Here is an 18,386-nt window from a genome sequence, read left to right on the forward strand (position 1 = left end):
TGATCCTAGATGAACCAGGCCTCTCTGGGTTCCTGGGGACCAGGGATGTGGGGGAAGGGCCTTCCTGACTCCCCAAAGTGCTCTGCTCTGGACCAGATAGACCCTCCAAGTCCACCCCAGTGATGATCACAGGGCCAAGCCAGAGAAGGACAAGGCAAAAGATATGGGCAGGTTCAATGAGCATGATCATTTCCTTTGTCTCCCAGTTCAGTTCAGTTTAGCAGAAACACACAGAGTCCCTGCAGGACTGTAATAGAGGCTTGAAATCTCACCTCTCAGGCAAAGCAATGTGATAATACGAGAATGGCCACCCTCCTCCATCCATCTAAACACTAACTGATGTCTCAGAACTGAGAGAAACACCAAATACATATATCCTGGCACATCTTGGGATTCAGCTGAATTTAGGCCTAAATGTTGCTGGAGATGGGTCTTGTGGAAGAACAGAGCTTGGGAATCATTACTATCCTGAGAGATAATGTTAATGATAGCAAATGTATTGAACTGGACCCTGGGCTAAGTGCTTTATGTGCATTATCTCATTTAATCCTTAAGACTTCTCTTTGGGGTAATACTATTTTTAATCCCAGAGACTGAGACAGAGAGATAAAATAACTTATCATCTTTCATATAGCTGATAAGTGAAGGATTCAAGATCTCAACTCAGGCTGGATTAACTCCAGAGTCCAAGAACATAACCACTTGTCCTAAATTGCATTTATCATTTAATCTTATATATTAACATGGAGAAATGAGGGACACAAGCATTTTGTGTGAACATGTCAACTTTTTAAACTTCATGTTCAAAATGCATGCACCATTAGTTTCTGTTAAACACCAAATGCACAAATCAGGACTACAGCTCAGTCCAGTGTCATGAGCCACGGATACCCCTGTCAGAGAAAAAGCCAGCCTGGGTGTGGAGTGACAAAACTGTCATGAAGGTAATCATGTAAAAAACAAAATCTGTCATTATCAACTCTTTGAATTTCTGAGGAGTTGTTTTCTGCTTTGGCAAATGACGAACATGCTTCTATTCATCATTCCCAGTTTTATACTCTTGGGAGCAGGTTATCAGAACCATCAAACCAGAGACATAAAAGACGAGGAAACATTTAGTTTTAGAAAATAATGGCTTATAACCCTAGTAAATCAAAAGAGCGAGGAGGAAAATAAACTAGACAGTTAAGATGCCAGCTGGAGATTCTTTATAGTTGGGCCTTGTCATGGCGTTTGCAAGTTTGAGTATTGCAAATGATGGAAAAGAATCTGCCTAGGAGGTAGAAGTCTCCAAGCACACACAGATGGAAGGTAATTACAAGACCCTGGAACTAAAAGTGACTTCTACTGTAATCCTTGCTTTTCACTGGTCAATTGGTAGTTCATAAGAGCAGAGGCCAATAGAGTAGTAAAGGTTTAATAATGCCTGTATGCGTCACTTTCCCAAAAAGAGAAAAATCACCTCATCTTCTCCCAACACTTTAATGTGTGAGTGCTTGTGTGTGTGTGTGTGTGTGTGTGTGTGTGTGTGTGTGTGTGTGCGCGCGCGCGCACAGACAGACACACACACACCCTTTGGCCAGGGAATCCCAGGTTTCTGTAGCAATTACATCTACATTGAATCTCTGAATTATATTAATCGAAATGATCACTCTTTAAAGCTGAACTTTGCCCTTCATTTTGTCATGGAAAATGTACTTATCTCCTAAAAGCTGAGCACAGAGATTCTTTATCTGGGATTCACGGCTGGGATCCCCAACAGAACGAGGAATGTCAACTGGGGAGTCTGGGGAGTCGTACACGCTGCTCCCTGTGGAGGAGAGAGTCTCCGGCTTTCATCAGCTTCACAGAGGACCTGAGACTCATTCAGGGGTCAAAATGACTGGCCGACAAGGGCTCTGATGTCTCTGCAAGACTTCAGAGGTTCACTTCATTCAAAAGCGACATTTCTAGAATTTCATGCAGACAGGAGGGTTCTAGCCCAGCTGTCGTTTCTTTCTTTCTTTTTTTTTTTTTTGAAAAAACCACAACTGTGAGGAGGTAGCAGGCAGGGGCAGGAGAGCACAAGGCACTGAGGATCTGGGGTCTCCTGAGAAGCGTCCCTGAGCTCCCACGGGGCCACAGACCACTGCTCCACACTCCCCTCAGCACAACGAATGGCAAAGGCTCAGGAGTTGGCTGAGGATATTTTGAGTTCCAACTGTTACTTTTTTTTCACACACTTATTTGGGACCTCAAAAATATTTCTCCGGATCCTATTTTTTTCATCTATGAGATGGGGACAATAAAGCCTGCCTCTTAAGACTTGTGAGGATTACATGAGATAACCTGGAAGTCCATGCATGACACCCCACCCCCCGAAACCCATGGGATCAGAGGTGTTTTGAAATTCAGACTTCAGGGTTTCATACGTGTCATATATTTGTATCTTCTGTATTACCTCATATCACCAGCACAGCCACAATCAAATATCCGAATATTTCTAATGCAAAACTACATGAACATTCAGAGGTACGAATCACCTTCAGAGGGATGAATTGAGATCACAAGCAGCCTCACATCGACTCAGGCTTTCCTACCCAAAATGTTCAGTTTTCAAGCATCTTGAACTTTGAGATTGAGAACAAGCAATTGTAGACCTGATTTTTCTCCATAAGTGCTCATTGAAGTTTACTTTCTTTGGTCCCTAAGGTTCTAATTTTTTGTCACTGTTGAGTCACATGCCTTGGCTTGTCCCCCTATTTACCTTTCTTGGCATTGGCCCCAGCTCAGGCTCCATGGCTGAACCACCACCCAGGTATATTTTCTCACCTCCATGATCATTGGTACTGTCTTCCTTGGCCTGGTGGCCTTTCTCCCCTGCGGATGCTCTGGGCAAAGGAGAATCTTCTCTTGGTTTTGTCCTAGACTCCCATTTCTCCCCTCAGCTCTGCTATTCCAAGGGCGGCCTGCTGCCTAATATATTCTCCAGGAGCTATCAGAATTACTCCTGGTGACATCGGTTGGTTGGCTGGTTAGAAGAACACTCTTGTCTGGGAGATGAGAGGGGACATTCCTGGATCCCACTCAGGTGTGCCCAAGAGCTGCTTCTAGGAAGCCAACAGTGACGCAGCAAATCCACTTGACCACAGCACTCCTAGCCCCGTCCCCTTCCAAAGTGCCCTGGGAGAACAAGAATGCAGCTTAGCATTTGTAAGCAGGGTGACACGTCCAGCAGCAATGGGGCCCGTCCCAGCAGAGGGCTGCTGTCAGAGTCTGCTGCATTACACCGCATGGCCCCAGAGATGTGCCGTTCAATGTTAGTGGAGTGGAAAGAGCAGGTGCAGACATGAGGGTCTGATTTCTAGGTCTTTCCCATACTTTGTGACCTTGGGTAACTTACTTCAAATTTTCAGGGTCTGGGCTACAAAACGGGGTCTAGAGCTGTCTATTATCAGCAGAATGTGAGAAAACGCACAGGATGCCTGAATAAATACACACTCTGTGCCTTTAGGGCCCTGCCAAAGGCTTTCCTGGGCTGTCTGGAGGCTTCCAAGGAAGGGAATATGTCTGTCTCTCTTCATAGTTCATGCTAGCAAAGGGTCTAGACCATGGCAGAAGGGTCATAAACTGTTGAATACGTGAATGGAGATGGAATTGCTTCCAAATTGTGGCACAGTTTGGTTCCTCCTGATTCCAACATCCACAATCTGATTAGACACCATGAAAGCAAGGATGCCCCAGTCATACACAGCTTCAGGGTCCAAACAGCCATGTTTCCCTCAGATGTGGACAGATGGCTTGTGATCACCACAAACTCTTCACTTAATACCGTTCCCTTCATAGTGGACCTTTTAATTTTGTAGACTGAGTAATAGAACCCAATGACTTGCGTGAAAAGTATTACATTTTAAAAAAGGTGTCTCAACTTAGAGTAGTATTTGAAGATTGACTGCAAGTCAATACCCTCACCACTAATCCTCCACTAGTATTAGTTAGAACTTAATTTAATCTAACATTCCCTTGAGTTCACGCAGATTATAATGACCAAACTCTGAGAGCTCATGCAAACCCAAGAGTCACTTAGGCTTTATGTGGGTTTTGAAAAATAGGACATATTGGATTTAAAGGCCTGTTTAAGAAGCTATGTTTAATTATTCTCTACTCTCTTGGAACAGGGAAGAAACAGAGTAACAATGACAGTCTTTTTACAGCATTTTCAGAGAGTCTCAGCTCCTTTATCTGCAAGAGGAGCACCCAGCGCCTAGCCATACCCACGTGGATGCCCAGGTCGAGGGCTTGGCCAACTGCACAAGCCACAGCTTTTGGACAGAACACTGTTTTGATATACTGCAAAGTTTCCTTTCCAGAGCTCATTTCCCATAATTCCAAGATGTGGTCTAGCCGTAAGTGAGGATTACATGGGGCTTTTACTCAAGATCATTTTTTCTTTCTGCCTGATGTTTCTTTTTGCTCTCTCTGAAAGCAGCATCTGGGGGCGAGGGACACAGTGTGTATGTGCTCTCCTAAAGTGCATTTTCCCTTTTCTACCTATAATGGAGGAAAACCAAAGGCAGTCTCCAAAAGCAACCCTGTGACCAGAAACTGGGTCAAGAGAGGAGAAGGAACTGGAGGCTCAAGGGCCTGGGACAGCACAGTGGAGAAGAGTGGGGCATTTTGGTGGGGCAGCTGTCTGACCATTCTGACAGGTATTAATAATGCTGCCTCTCTCCCTGGGAATATACAGATGCTGCAGGTAAAAATGCTGTGCAGGAGTCTTGAGTCACAGAGGGTGAGATGGTTAAAATGACCAAAATCAGAGAGGATGAAGTGGCAAATAAAGCTGTGTAAATTCCCCACACTTGGGCCTGCAGGCTTTCCAGATTCAAGAACAAGTGTCCACTTCATTTAGCCAAGTCCTGCATGCTCATCCTCATGAGAAAGAAAATCTCTCTTAATTCCTGTTTTCTGACTATTCCCGTCTTACTCCATTCAGTATAACCTTAAATTTTCCCTAGGTAGAAGTAGATGGTCACACAGATGCCCCCGTCTGCCTCCTCTCTTCTGGTGACGGGGGTGTGTGGGGGATGGGAGCACGCAGACACAGCCTCTGATTAATATTTCCATCACAGGAGAGGAACCGAGCTGTGAGATGAAGGCGTATTAAGGAATAGCTCCCAGACAAATGTACCTTGTGAGTTCATCTCGAATCATCTGACATTAGATTCACACGGAATCAAAATTCAGGTGATTTATACATTCGCATTAGGTTCTATTAGTATTAATGGGAAATACGCATGTGTATCAATACATGCATTAGTGAAGTCGGACTCCCTGAAGGGTTTCTGCTTTGGGGTGAAAGCAACTATTATTTGCATCTTCTCTGCAAAGGAAATATAAATGTGCCCATTAAAAAAGCATTCAATACTCCACACTCAGCAGAAAAAGGCTTCATTCTTAAAAGATGCAAATAAAACTATATTTTATATTTGGAATGAAAGGCATATAGAAGATGGCCATATTTTATTACTACTATTTATAATTTGGTATTTAGGATTTATTTTTATTATCAACTGTGTTCAGTCAGCTTCCATGTAGTGAAGTGACCCATCCAATCCTTTATTCCCATGTGAAAGACAAAGAAAAAGTCAAGTTTGGTAGTGATTCATGCAAAGAGGCATTCCAGATATAGAATAATAAACAGTGTCAAAAAAGACATTTTCTGTAACCCACAAGACAAGAAGAAGGTAAAACCATCCTCTGTTTTTCTGGGGGAAAAGGTTTAAGTGAAATTCAAGACAATAAGAACCCACAACTTCTTAACATTGTATCGGTAACTATGATTCAGGTACCCCTGCAATGGCTTAACCCACTAGGAGGAGGTCTTCTTTCACAGACTCCATGTTGCTTCAGGTTAGTTCATTGAGGACCCTGTCCAACCCCCTCGTCCACCCATCCAGCAGATTGTTCTTGTGCCTCAAGTGGGAAAAACAGCTTCTTCAGTTTCTGGCTTCATTTGTAGACCCAACAATGCCAGTGAAGGAAAAAAGATCATCTCCTAGGCCTCACTTGTTATCAACAGGTAAGTTTTCCTAGAAGCCCCCTAGCAGACTTCCTTAGCATGGTATTGACTGGCTGCTATGGTTTGAATATGGGCCTCCTTCTTCTAGAAGCTCATGCAGGAGTATAATCCCCACAGCCTTATGCTAATGGTAGTAAAAGGGTGGAAACTTTTCAGACTATAGTGCTTAGGATGGGGCTCTCATATTGGAATCCTCATGGTTTTATAAGCACAGGGAGAGACACACACAGATGCAGACTCAGGCACACAGAAACATGCATCTTTCCTGCCTCTCCTGCCTTGGGACCGTGCCAGCAAGAAGGCCACCATCAGACATGACTTCTAGTCCTTGTGTCTCCAGAAATATGAGCAGAAATATACCTCTTTTCTTTATAAAGTAGCCTGTCTATGATGCTTCATTACAGTAATGAAATGCTGACAAATATAGCAACCTTAGGGCATGTTCCTCTTCCAGAATAAGTAGAATTCCATGATTGGCTTGAATAATACATCTTGCCATCCAATTCCATGAGCTTAAGATAGAGGGAATGGAGACTGCTGGTAAGTAAGCAGGATTGGAGGTATGGGGGAATGGACTGGTGGTCATCTGCCACACAAGTGAGTACCTTTACGGTGATCATCAAAGGAGTTCTTAAATGTAGTCACGGATCCCTGAGGCCTCCCTGGAGTATAGGAGGGAGTGCCAGGGTTTCTCCTGAAGCTGATTCAATACAATTTGTGCACAGGTTTGAACACCAAGGATGTTCAAGGCAGGTCAAGGTATAGTTTCTGTTCGGTAAGTTAATGATAAACTATGAGCAGACTGCTTACATTAAATCTAAAAATTTGATGCTGACTGGCAATTCTTTGAAAAGGGACAATGTTCAGGAAATACATATTAATACAGTTAGATTTTGGGTATCATTGCATAGCGGAAAAGTGGGAGGAAATTAATATTTGATATCTTGATTTCTCCATTCTGCTCCCTCCCCCTTCCTAGGCCTGCCTGGAGCACACGAGGGTCCCACATTCTGTTCTTGCTCCCTTCCGTCATACCTTCTCCCTGAGCCTTTTTGCACATTAAGGTATAAATAAATAGTAATGATACAATTGCCACCCATTTCATGAATAAGTTTAGTTGTGTAAAAATTTTAGAACTGATCATTTCTGGAACAGAGATCTCATCCCAAGAAGGATAGTCAGCCATCAAAATCATAGTGTGTAGAGGGCCCCAGGTATCATGGAAACCACTCACCATAGGTGGCTTTAAAGTTTAACTGAAATGAATTAAAACCATATTAAAGGAATAATGTGTTCTCCTGTTGCACTAGCCACATATCAAATGCACAAGAGGTACAGGTGCTAGTGGTTGCTACATTGGCAAGTGCAGAGATGGGATGTTTCCATCAGCACAGAAAGGTCCACTGGACAGTGCTGCTGCAGAGGGAAACCACCAGGATGTGACATCTGGTGATACTTCCCAGGAAACTCCGACCTGATAAGTGCAGAGGTTAATTCAGTTGGGTAGGTTTGATTTGTTCATCGGTTTTGAAGCAGGAACCTGGATGGTATCTGGATGTCACTGGGTGTATAGTGAATAAATAAAAAAACTCTGAACAGGGTGGGCACTTTTGAGTAAGGGATGGACCTCATTACCCATGCCACATGGGCTAGCCAAGATGAGAGACCCTGACTGCCAGAAAACTGGTGAGGTGAGAGTGAATAAATTGAACTTAAAATAACGTATAAGGCAATCATGTTAATTTATATTAATTTACATCTTAAATGTATGGCATGTTGCATTATGCTAGTGACATAAAATTTCTTTTAAAATTAATTACCAAATGTTTGAGCTGGACATGGTAATCCAGAGACTCAGGAGGCTGAGGCAGGAGAATTGCAGGTTCAAGGCCAGCCTCGGCAACTTAGTGAGGCCCTAAGTAACTTAGTGAAACCCCATTTCAAATGACAAAAAAATAAAATCACTCCTGGGTTCAATCTCTGGTACCCCCCTCCAAAAAAAAAAAAAAAAAATGCTTGAGGCATATCTCTAAAGAAAAATATAAAGAAAAATATTAGATTAAAACTAGTACTGGTGAAACGCCATATGATAAAAATGCTAGGCTGGGACTGTAGCTCAGTGGTAGAGTGCCTGTCGAGTAAGCACAAGACCTTGAGTGGCATGGTATGTGGTATGCAAAATCAGGTTTGATAAACACTGATGTAAAGCAAACATAAAAATAAGTAAATAAATAAAAACCTGCTACAAGAGTGTGTTTCCAGGTAGGGGCAATTTATCTCTCAGATCCTCTGGGAACAGTGTTGAAGGCTCACAATACTTTCAGAGAACCAAAGAAGGCATTAATTTCATTTTAAAAAATTAAAGCAAAAAAATAAAGAAAATACATAATTACTGGTCAAAAATGTTTAAATATGTTATTTGTTTTCACACTAACACAGTTATTTTATTTATTTATTTATTTATTTATTTATTTATTTATTTATTTATTTATTTATTTATTTATTTTGTATGAAGGGCTTCTCAAGGGAAAAGTGCCTAGGACCCACAGAAAGCACAATGTGGACCATTTCTATGTTCCCTTTGGAGGAACCCTGAGGCAATGGGACACAGAAGGATAGAGCTTGCTCAGCAGCACCACCAGGGGGCGCGATGAGGCAGTAGGCGTTGAGCAGAAAGGCCCAAGCATCTCCCACGCATGCTCACTGGCTAGGTATGGAATGAGTTCCCCTGTGGGTCAGCAGAGTGCCCAGCTGGGTCCAGGTCCACAAGACAGAGGGAATAATCACTGCTCACCTGATTACCACTTGTTGTCAGGATTGGTTTTGGGAGTGGGTCAGGGTTGAGCCTTCAGAATGAAGTATTTCTAGGGACTGGGGAAGGCCAGAATAGACAAAAAGTGGGATTGAAGGCATCTTTGATCAGGAAGATCTATTGGGTTGGTGCAGCCCTGAAATCACACCACAGGTCTAGGGACAAATACCTACTTGGCCTGATTCATGATGGTTATGATTGGAAGAAACACAGAAATGAGAAGCACACATACCTCTTAAACACAAAAAGTGGCTTGGGAATGCTGTTCCATATTCCTTTTGGATAAAGGAGTTCATGAAACAATTTCATAACACACCCTGAAGGCAAAGGCCGCTGGCCAACAAAGTGGGCCAAGACCTCTTGACAAGTCCTGGAAGGGCAGAGTATAAATGCCGCAGCAAGTAGGCAGAGCGTGGCCAGGGGCCAGGTGTGCAGACCTACTCCATCACATCCTACGGTCGCTCTCCTGTTGCCGAGAGAAGCGAATGACTTTGATAAATCACCCTATTATAACTCGTGATAAAAGCAGCAGGTACTTAGAGAACTGACCAGTAGACAACTGAACAAGACAAATGGCTGCCGGAAGACAAGTGATTTGAGTTGGGAATTAGTGAGATCCATTCTGAGGAGAGTGGGACAGAGCACACCAGACAGAGATGACCTCCCTGGCTCATGGATGTTCATTGATTTGGGTCACCTGACAGTCCAGGAAAAAAAGTCTCAATCACTAATCATATATGTTGAAAACCCCCAGAAAATGATGATACATCTTTTAAAGACAAGGTATTATTAAGACTAAACCACGTGGAGTGGAAAATTGAAGCAATTTTCTGTATACTTTCATTTAGGGCTCAGACTTTGGAGCATTTGGTCGGGATTTTTTTTTTTTTTTTAAGCTAAGTGGTCTGAATATTTACCATAATGATGTGTAGAATCAGCATTAAGATTGTTTTCTTTTTCTAGAGCCTCCAACTTTTCAGGGGTGTCAGAATGACTGCAGGGATATAAACAAGTCTTGCAGCTACTTCTCTGTGAGACTCCTCTATTTTGTACTGTTGATTATAGCTGTTTCTACAGGAGCCTCAGGCACCTATTCTGTACCTCACTTCCTTTTCTCAGGGGTTTCTGCAAACCACATTCAAATGGTCTGTAGAGAGTGTTGCCCTACATTCTTCACTACTTCAGAGTCTAGCCACGTGGGTCTAGGGGCTTGGTGGTGGGGTGGAGATCACGGGTTGCTTCAGTGTCCCCACCAATCCGATTAACCACAAATCCATAATGTGGTTCGGTAATGGAGGAAGCCACCGCGTGGAGAGCCAGGGTGAAAATTCACTATCATTTTTCTGGCAGGTGTCCTCGGCCAATAATACCCAAGCTGAGCCCTCCAGTTGCCAATACGTGTCCATGTTCCCAGGGTGGAAAGGAGATCTGCTGAGTGGGGTTAGGGGTGAATCAGAGTTTCTCTACTGGCTAGAATGAGAGTAAAGACTGAGATTTTGAGAAATTCATGAAGAACTTATGGATTGATGGATCATGAAAGGGATGGATAGGTAGGTTTCAGGAACTAGTGATGTTGTGCAAACTACACGGGGCACGCCATAGTGAGTCCATCTTTACTTCAGGAAATCTCACTCTCGCCTTCTGCAGCAGCTGCCACTGTTTGGATTGTGAATAGCAATAAGCCATATGGTGTGGCAGAAATGAATGGCACATATTTTCACATGGACAAATATTATTATTCCAAAACATAAACACGTCAATATAAGTGTTTTTTCTCCTGGGAGGAATACAGACTCTGATCTCAGTTATAAGAAAATGACTCACTCTGTATGTGCAAAAATTACCTGCTAAGGTTATTATTGGAAAAAAAACCCCTGCACCTCAGCCTTCCCCACGTCGTTTTCCTTATTTGATGTGATGGAGGAGAAACAGAAAGAAAGGGAGGGAAAGGAAGAAGGGAAAGGAAAACGAGTAAATGGAAAGATGATCCGAGGAGGGGGTGCACACTGTTCCCAGCTCTGCCGTCTGGTTGGCTGTCTTCACTCCAGAACTCCATAATGGAGAGAGCAGTGTGCTTGCCCGGAAATTATCACGCCAAATACCTAACAGCCAAGAGCAGAAGGCAAAGGTGGAGAAGACTTAATCAGGCCATTTAGACATGTCAACAAAGCGTTCTTCTGAAGCACCTGCTCACTCTTTCTCTGATCTTCCTTAAATGTCTTGAAGACAAAGTGCATAGCCCTGTCAATGTCATATCATTTCTCTGGGATTCCCTAATTCTTCATTTGGTCTTACCACTTCTCACTGTCGTTTCCATTTTTCTTTATTCTTCCCTGCCCCAGAAATCCTAACATAAACTTCTCTCCCCAAGAATCTCCAGTGCTGGCGACAGCTATTTTTAAGGCCTTCTTCCTTTATCTCTCTTCCTGTCAAGGCATGGTCACTGCCTCCTAAGACTTGTCTGGCCTCCCAGCTTCCTGGGGCTCCCCTTTTCTTACAGAAGGGGGAACAGCCCACTGAGGCTCAGGGAGGGCAGATGTGGGGTCATGTGTGCAGAGAGGGGGAGCTCAGTTATAGTCCTCTGATAGTTCTCTTTTTGCCATTTAGGTCCCAGGGTCACCGGAAGTTGGCTTCACGAACATGGAACCAGAGCTGTGCCCTACTGAGAAAGACACTCTAGAAAACACTGCATGGGTTGGCAGTGCGAGAGTCAGCTTCCATGGGAGAGCAGATAAGTTGCTAGTGGTACCCATTGCCCTGTATTAGACTGCACACTTATTTCCTACACATGAACAAATGGATTCATTTACCGAGTGAGTCTTTGCTCATTCTTTAGAGTTAGAATCACACATTAGTAAAAATAATTTTTAATCCAGCTTCACCTGTTGCTCGGTCACCCTGTGCATCTATGGGTATCTCAATATCACGTCCTCTGGCCCTGGTTGGCATCTTTGGGATCACTAACACACCCCTCCCTCCACTGGGTTGCAGGAGGGGTTTGTGCACCCAGGGCAGTCTCTTCTCTCAGGTGAACATTTTGGGTTGCTTTACCTGCTCCACGTGAGGACAGTTTTGAGCTCCAGGCCAGCGGTTCTCAAAGTGTACACCCCAGATCAGCAGTACAGGCATCCCAGGGCAACTGGGTACAAATGCTAATTTCCAGGTCCCACCCTAGATCACCTAGTCGGAAACTCTTGGGGTAGTGGCAGTGACCAGCAAAGTGAAGAGCCCAGCTATCTGTTTTGATCAGCCTTCAGGGAGATTGGCTATGGTCTTGACTTTGAGAATCACTGCTGGGTTCAGCTGGTCCCACCCCACTTTGCAATACCTGTATGGATTGTTTCCCTCCTTACATCTCAGTGCTTCAAACTAAGCCTTAACCCACACACACGGTTGCATCCCTCTTAGAGGAATAAAGGGGCATTGTGAAGATTAAATTAGATGATATCTATGAAATACCCAGCAGTTTCTAGCACTTACTAGACCTGTCATTCATGTCAGTCTTATATCATCATCAATATTCTTGTATCAATGGGTTTCACAGTGAATTGAGATTTTTATGTATGATCACTTTCTACTATCAACTCTGAGTGTCAGATACCCCTACAGTGTTTCTGTCTCTTATTTCCAACTCACATATTTCCATAGTTAGTAGAAGATGGAAATCTAGAGCCTATATTGAAAATAATCACATAAGTGGTGGGGCCGAAACACCAGACAGGAAGTGACCTTGTGACATCAGCCGAATGCTCCAAGGGTTTGCGGGGAGGAAAAAAGGCTCTCCAGAAGCAAATGAAGTGGCACCAGGGTACAGTTACTGGGAGGAGGATAGCATGGAGGAAAAAGAGGTGAAATTTTATTTTGAAGAACACAGCTCTCTCTTCCTTGTCTCTCCTCCAATTCCAAATTCCCTGCAAAATCTCCATTCTTTTTCCATCTCAGATAAAAGGCTACTTTGAATGTTACTACACAAAAAGTAGAAATGCCACCCTGCGTGAGGCCTGTATTAAAAGTCACTTGGTAAAGGATTCTGCCTTTCATTAAAATAACTGCTCGAAGAGAGCCAAGAGGTTGCCCTTCATGTTGTTCAAGAGCGACACCAATCACCCTGCCTTGGCACGCACATGGATTTCTTGCAAGGATTTCAGCAGGTGTTTTCTGAATCACATCCAGAATCACACTGGACAGAAACACAGCAGAGGTCACATCAATAATGATAAGCGGGATGATGGCGGCCCCCTCCTGCTGGCCCTGGGAGCTGGCGGGGATCACAGTGCCACTCTGAGTTTCTAGCCAATAACCAATGTCACTTTAACATATTCAAGACAGAGACTAACTGAGCCGATAGACCAAGCCAGGATCCTAGAGAAATGAAGTGAGGCTACGAGAGGAAAGGGAGCAAAGAAAAAATATACAAATATTTTATAACATTAAGTTCCATTTAGAAATTTGGGACATTTTCAATACAAATGCTTCAAATGTTGTATCACGAATACCCTAGTTCCATGTCCACTTTTAAAAAATCTCAACAATTATAATAAAGAAGAAAAACAAATTACGAAGTGTGTTCCATCTTGGCATTGCAAATAACAAGTATGATAACATGAAATATAACTCCATCAAGGCTCACAGCTGAGAAGTACTATTATTCTGGAATTCCCCAGATTCCTGCTCTCAGGAAGACCTGCCCAATACTCCTTTTGACTGATAAACATCTTTTCGCAAACTGGCCTTTGCCTTTCTCCAGCTTTCCAACCTTCCTGAGCCTGTATCAAAAAACAACTATGATCCCCAAAAAGAGGGAAAGGGGTTAAGAATGCAGGGCAACACTCAGTTTTAATTCCTGTACTGTTGCTAGTCTCCTGAGCAATGTTGGAAATGTTACTTAACTTCTCTGTGCCTCAGTTTGCTTTTCTGTTTAATGGGAGACTGGTTCAATTAGGAGTCACAATCAGAAAGAAATTTCTTTTTCAAAGAAATTCTGTCTCTGGATTGTTATGTGAAATCTGGATTTTAAATGTGGCTTAAAATGTGCATAAAACAACAACACAACCACTATAAAAACTATGTAGGTCAGATGGAACATGTTTGTGGTCCAGAGAGTCCTGCCTTCTGTGATGCACTTTTTCTCCCAAAACTGAAACCCTGTCAGTCCAAGCACATGGTCCCTTGATTTGCTTCATTTGTGCACTTGATGTGCCAACTCGTTTCCCCTTGCAAATTCTTAGGTGAACGCTGCTCCTTTTTCCTGTAGATAAGAGACACTTGGTTTATGTTAAATACAGCCATGCAGCATATGCATGAAAAAGTTAATTGTCTGAAACAGAAGTACACTGCCAAGTAACCAGACACCAGTGGGTAGACATGTCAGCATGAATAAAAACAGTGGGGAGGGATGGAAGGCACACACTAACTAGAAATAAACTAGGGAGTGAGGTAGAAACATGTTTCAAGTTCATCAGACAGTGGCTGAGAAGCAGTCCTTAGGAAGGTCTGGCATTATGAGTCATCTGCGAAGGAGGAGGAGTTCTGAGGAGGAAATGCCCAGGTGGCAAGGGTGTGGCTGAGAAGATAAATTTTGACTGATCTTTCAGGATAGGCTCTGGTGCTGGGAGAATTTTCTAGAAAGGGCTGAAGGTACAGGCAGGGAAGTATGAAAAAGATATGCTGTCCTTTGGAGTGGATCTAAGGAGAAGAATTTGACTTTTGTCTTATCCTGAGCAATGATGAACTGTCATCTAGACCAGATTCCATAATTTGCTCTCTTGTGTAGTTGGTGCCCTACAGGATCCCATTGATCACCCAGTGTTTCATGGTTTTCTTTAGAAACATGCTTCTTTCTTCCTATTCCACTTGTACCACTCTGGTCTGGGGCCATTCCCAGCTCATGAGTAGGTCCAGTAACAATAGCTTTTGGATTGGCTTCTGGAATCCTCAAAACCCCATCTATTTTGCCAGACTTATTTTCCTTAAACACTAGTTTTATGCTTTTACCACTCCATTCCATTGTTCCAGCACCTTCCATGGCTCCCATTTCCTACCAAGCCTAACTGTGCTTCTGCCTTCAAGCCTCTTAGGGTATTTCTCTTTCCCCTTCAATCACTCAGTGGGGTTCCACAGCAAGGGATGTTTCTGCCTTAACACCATTCCCTTAACCTGGTTTCCCATGGCCCTTCTTTTCAGATCCTGTCCATCTTTCTCCAATAGTTTCCTCCGTGAAGTCTTTGACTCCTGCAGGGCACACTCAATTCTTTGACTTAAGAATCATTATTCTACTTAATTTCCATATCATGCGCTCTGCCACTCAGCTATATATCATTTTGTTCTCTAATTGTTGTATGCCTGGATATCTTGTCTCTCAATTATATTTTGACCTTCAGAAATCAACATCAGGTCTTCCACCTTTGTGTTCTCTGTGGAAATAGCAGGTTTAGTATAGAGGCCGGACTCAGCACGCACTTGCCTGAGGTGTTCACAAGGAGCTTGTTTGGAAGAAAGGGACAAGGATTTTATGCTTGAAAAAAGAAAGATGACTTGGGTATTTTGAGTGGAGATGATCATTTTCAAGTGGATAACATTGGTCCACTTTCCCAAAATAAGTGTCTGTGGACATCATGACTGTTGTGAGCTAAATTCTTATGCACAGTCCATGTTTGGTGACATCATGGCAGGTTGAACTGTTATGCTAGGTTGTACAGGAAGACCTGATCTACCAGCTGTCCTTGGTGGTTTAAAGCTGCACTTGGTGGCTAGCTCCTGAGTGTGAACTCCCAGGGACCATTTTTATCCTCTGTGGGAGAACCAGTATCCAGTATAGGGCAAGAGTGAAGACATGTAAGAATTCAGGTGCACTATGAACGAAGAGTGATAGGGAACTCTTGCTGGGTGGCGGAGGAAGCTGGGGGACAATATCTAACATTCTGTATGAAATTACCAGCTTTGCATGGCAGAGGCTTCCATTTCTCACTCTCAATCTGCTCACTAACCAGAGTGTGCCAAGCCTGTTATTAAATCTCCATGCCTCACAATCTATACAGTGAAGATAACAACCTGCTGACCACAGGGGTTGGGTGCATTCATTATAATAGGAAGACACTGTGAAAATATACCAGGCTCTCCCAAATCCACTTCTGTTGATTCAAACAGGCCCCTGAGCAGCCATCTGCTCATAGTGAATTTCGGTCCCTCCTGTCCTGGGCTGTGCCTATCTTTGGGGGTCTAAGTTGGCAGGCTCTCCATCCATTACCCAGCTTGGATGGAGCTGAGGAGAAGCTGCTGAGCCGCTGCCAGCTCCCTAGGCAGTCTCTGGGGCTGCTGACCTGGCTCTCTCACAGGAAGTTGCCATCCACCTGCCAAGGAACTGGTGACAATATGTGGTAGCAGAGGTGGAGCCAGGGGCAGAGGAGAGGTTCCAAGGAGAGAATTTGCAAAAGCAGAAGTTTGCATAATCCAAGGTTAAACACAGTCTATCTTGATTCTACAGGGTAGTTGTTTATCTTATAATTCTTATGACTCTTTCAAGTGACTGTCTTATCTGGGAGCCTCCTTGGATGGGTTGGGGCCTCAGTGCTGAGTGGAAAAGATCAATGGTCACCTCCAAGCCCTTGGCATCTTTCCTGAGCTCCAGCTTCTGCCTGCACAGTTTTAGGACACTGGAGTCCAGCAGAGAGCCTGGTGCCACCTGGGATCCCAGCCCTCTGGAACACAGATACTCCTTCTTGCCTGGAGGGCATGCAGGATATACCTTTCATAGTTTCTATAGCTTGTCAAAATGAACTCTCAGTAAAATTGAAGAAATTTTAACAATTTACATATTACAGGAGCATAAAAATGGTTGTTTCCAGAATACAACTTAATTGATGCGATTGCTAAGTAAACAAATGAATGAAATGGATAAACAAAGGTACATGTATCAAAAAGTTGAATATTGATCTGTATTGACAATTGTGCTGTTTAGGTTACATGTGGAAATATATACCTACCCTCTTCTCCCCAAAAGTATCATACAACCTAGCTTACCAGTTTGGATACAGCAGTAAAACCTAACATAAAAGACAGAGTGAATACTCCTTAACAACTAGAAGTGACCCTAGAAACCAGGGTTTTAATTTGCTGCTTGAGTCAGCTTCATGCCAAAAAAGAAGGTAATATAGGTCATACTGCCAGGCAAAGGGCACACAGGTCACACTGTTACCAGCAAAAGATAATTTGTTATACCAACTTAAAAATCGCCTATGTTTTCAACAGAATTTTCTATTTCCTATGAAACTTGAATTCATATTAGGAAGGAAAAAACAAAATGAAAATTTACACTATGAGACAGTGAGATAAAATAACTAAAAACAAAACAAAACAAACAAACAAAAAAACACTGTAAAATGAGACCATCAGTCAGGGTCACCAAGGTCTGGGAATGTCTGCCTTTCTGTGATGCTTTCAGGATCCTAGCAGGACATCGGAAGCAAATGCAGAAGCTCTAAGTGACAAAGGGAAAATGGTAGCTCTGAATCTGTGCAGTTTGAACATCATGAAAGATGTCTTCGACATTAGCATGAGCCTTCAGTATGTTCTCCTGACCAAATCACAAACACGCATGTATATCAATATACACACACATACACACATGTGTGTAAATAAAACCTTAAAAGAAATACAGCTAAAAGTCACCGAAAATAACAATCCAACACAGAGTTCCAAAAACATTCATTTTTGAAACACAAACATTTAGCCCGGCTTTAGAGTTCCTTTCCATCAGAGAGTCATCTAGCTTTAATAAGGTCCTGGTGTCTGGCATGTCAGCAGGTTGTTCAGGATTGTTCATCAATAAAATCAGAAAAAAAATTTACACCCAAACAGTTCATTCAAAGCCATTTATCGCTAACACCATTTGTATCTAGAAGGCCTGTTTCATTTAAAACTAATGAGCAAGACTATAATCCTTTGATTATATATTCCCCTTTTATCTTAATTTCATAAAAAGTCACAAGGAAAAATGCCCAGCATGATGTCCTTGATATTTAAACACTTCATTCGACTTACCATTAGTTTGCTCCAAAACTCAGCCTCCCTTGTAAAAGGCTCCATCTTGAAGGAATAAATTTCTTGGTCTGCCTTGTCAAATGTGTCACTTGGACTGCTTAAGTGACTGAACACAGGAAGCCAAACATTTCAGCCGATCCACTTTCATAATATTGACGGTTGCATTCTCTCATTCTCTCATAGCTGAGAGTCTTGGGAGAAATGGAATTTACATACGTTGGGGCGAGATGGGTGTGGGCATTTCCCACAGTTGTGATTCAAAATGGAGATATGTCTTATTTAAGGAGATAATAATACAACTCAAAGAAGAAAAGTATCCCCTAGCATTACTGCCACTTATGACAAGACAACTCATATTGCCATGTGCAAATGCGCCACGCCTCAGCCACCACGCCAAGAACAATCCTTCAGTGGGTGGGGTAGGTTGCTTCTGGCATTTTTTTTTCTTTTTTCATGGCAGACTCTGGCAATTAA

General features: G+C 43.0%; 1 protein-coding gene across 1 annotated transcript in view; it reads right to left on the bottom strand.

Moving 5' to 3' along the window:
* The window catches only part of SASH1 (SAM and SH3 domain containing 1), a gene marked incomplete at its 5' end in the record, with an annotated part of 289,754 nt that extends 271,819 nt beyond the window's left edge, over positions 1-17,935 (bottom strand). Inside the window, one exon of the mRNA XM_079146821.1 lies at positions 17,913-17,935. Within this exon, the coding sequence (XP_079002947.1) occupies positions 17,913-17,915 (3 nt within the window). The remainder of the gene's footprint in view (positions 1-17,912) is intronic.
* Positions 17,936-18,386: the final 451 nt, after the last annotated feature.

This window comes from Sciurus vulgaris, assembly GCF_902686455.1.
Source record: "Sciurus vulgaris genome assembly, chromosome: 7".
Classification (NCBI taxonomy): Eukaryota; Metazoa; Chordata; class Mammalia; order Rodentia; family Sciuridae; genus Sciurus; species Sciurus vulgaris.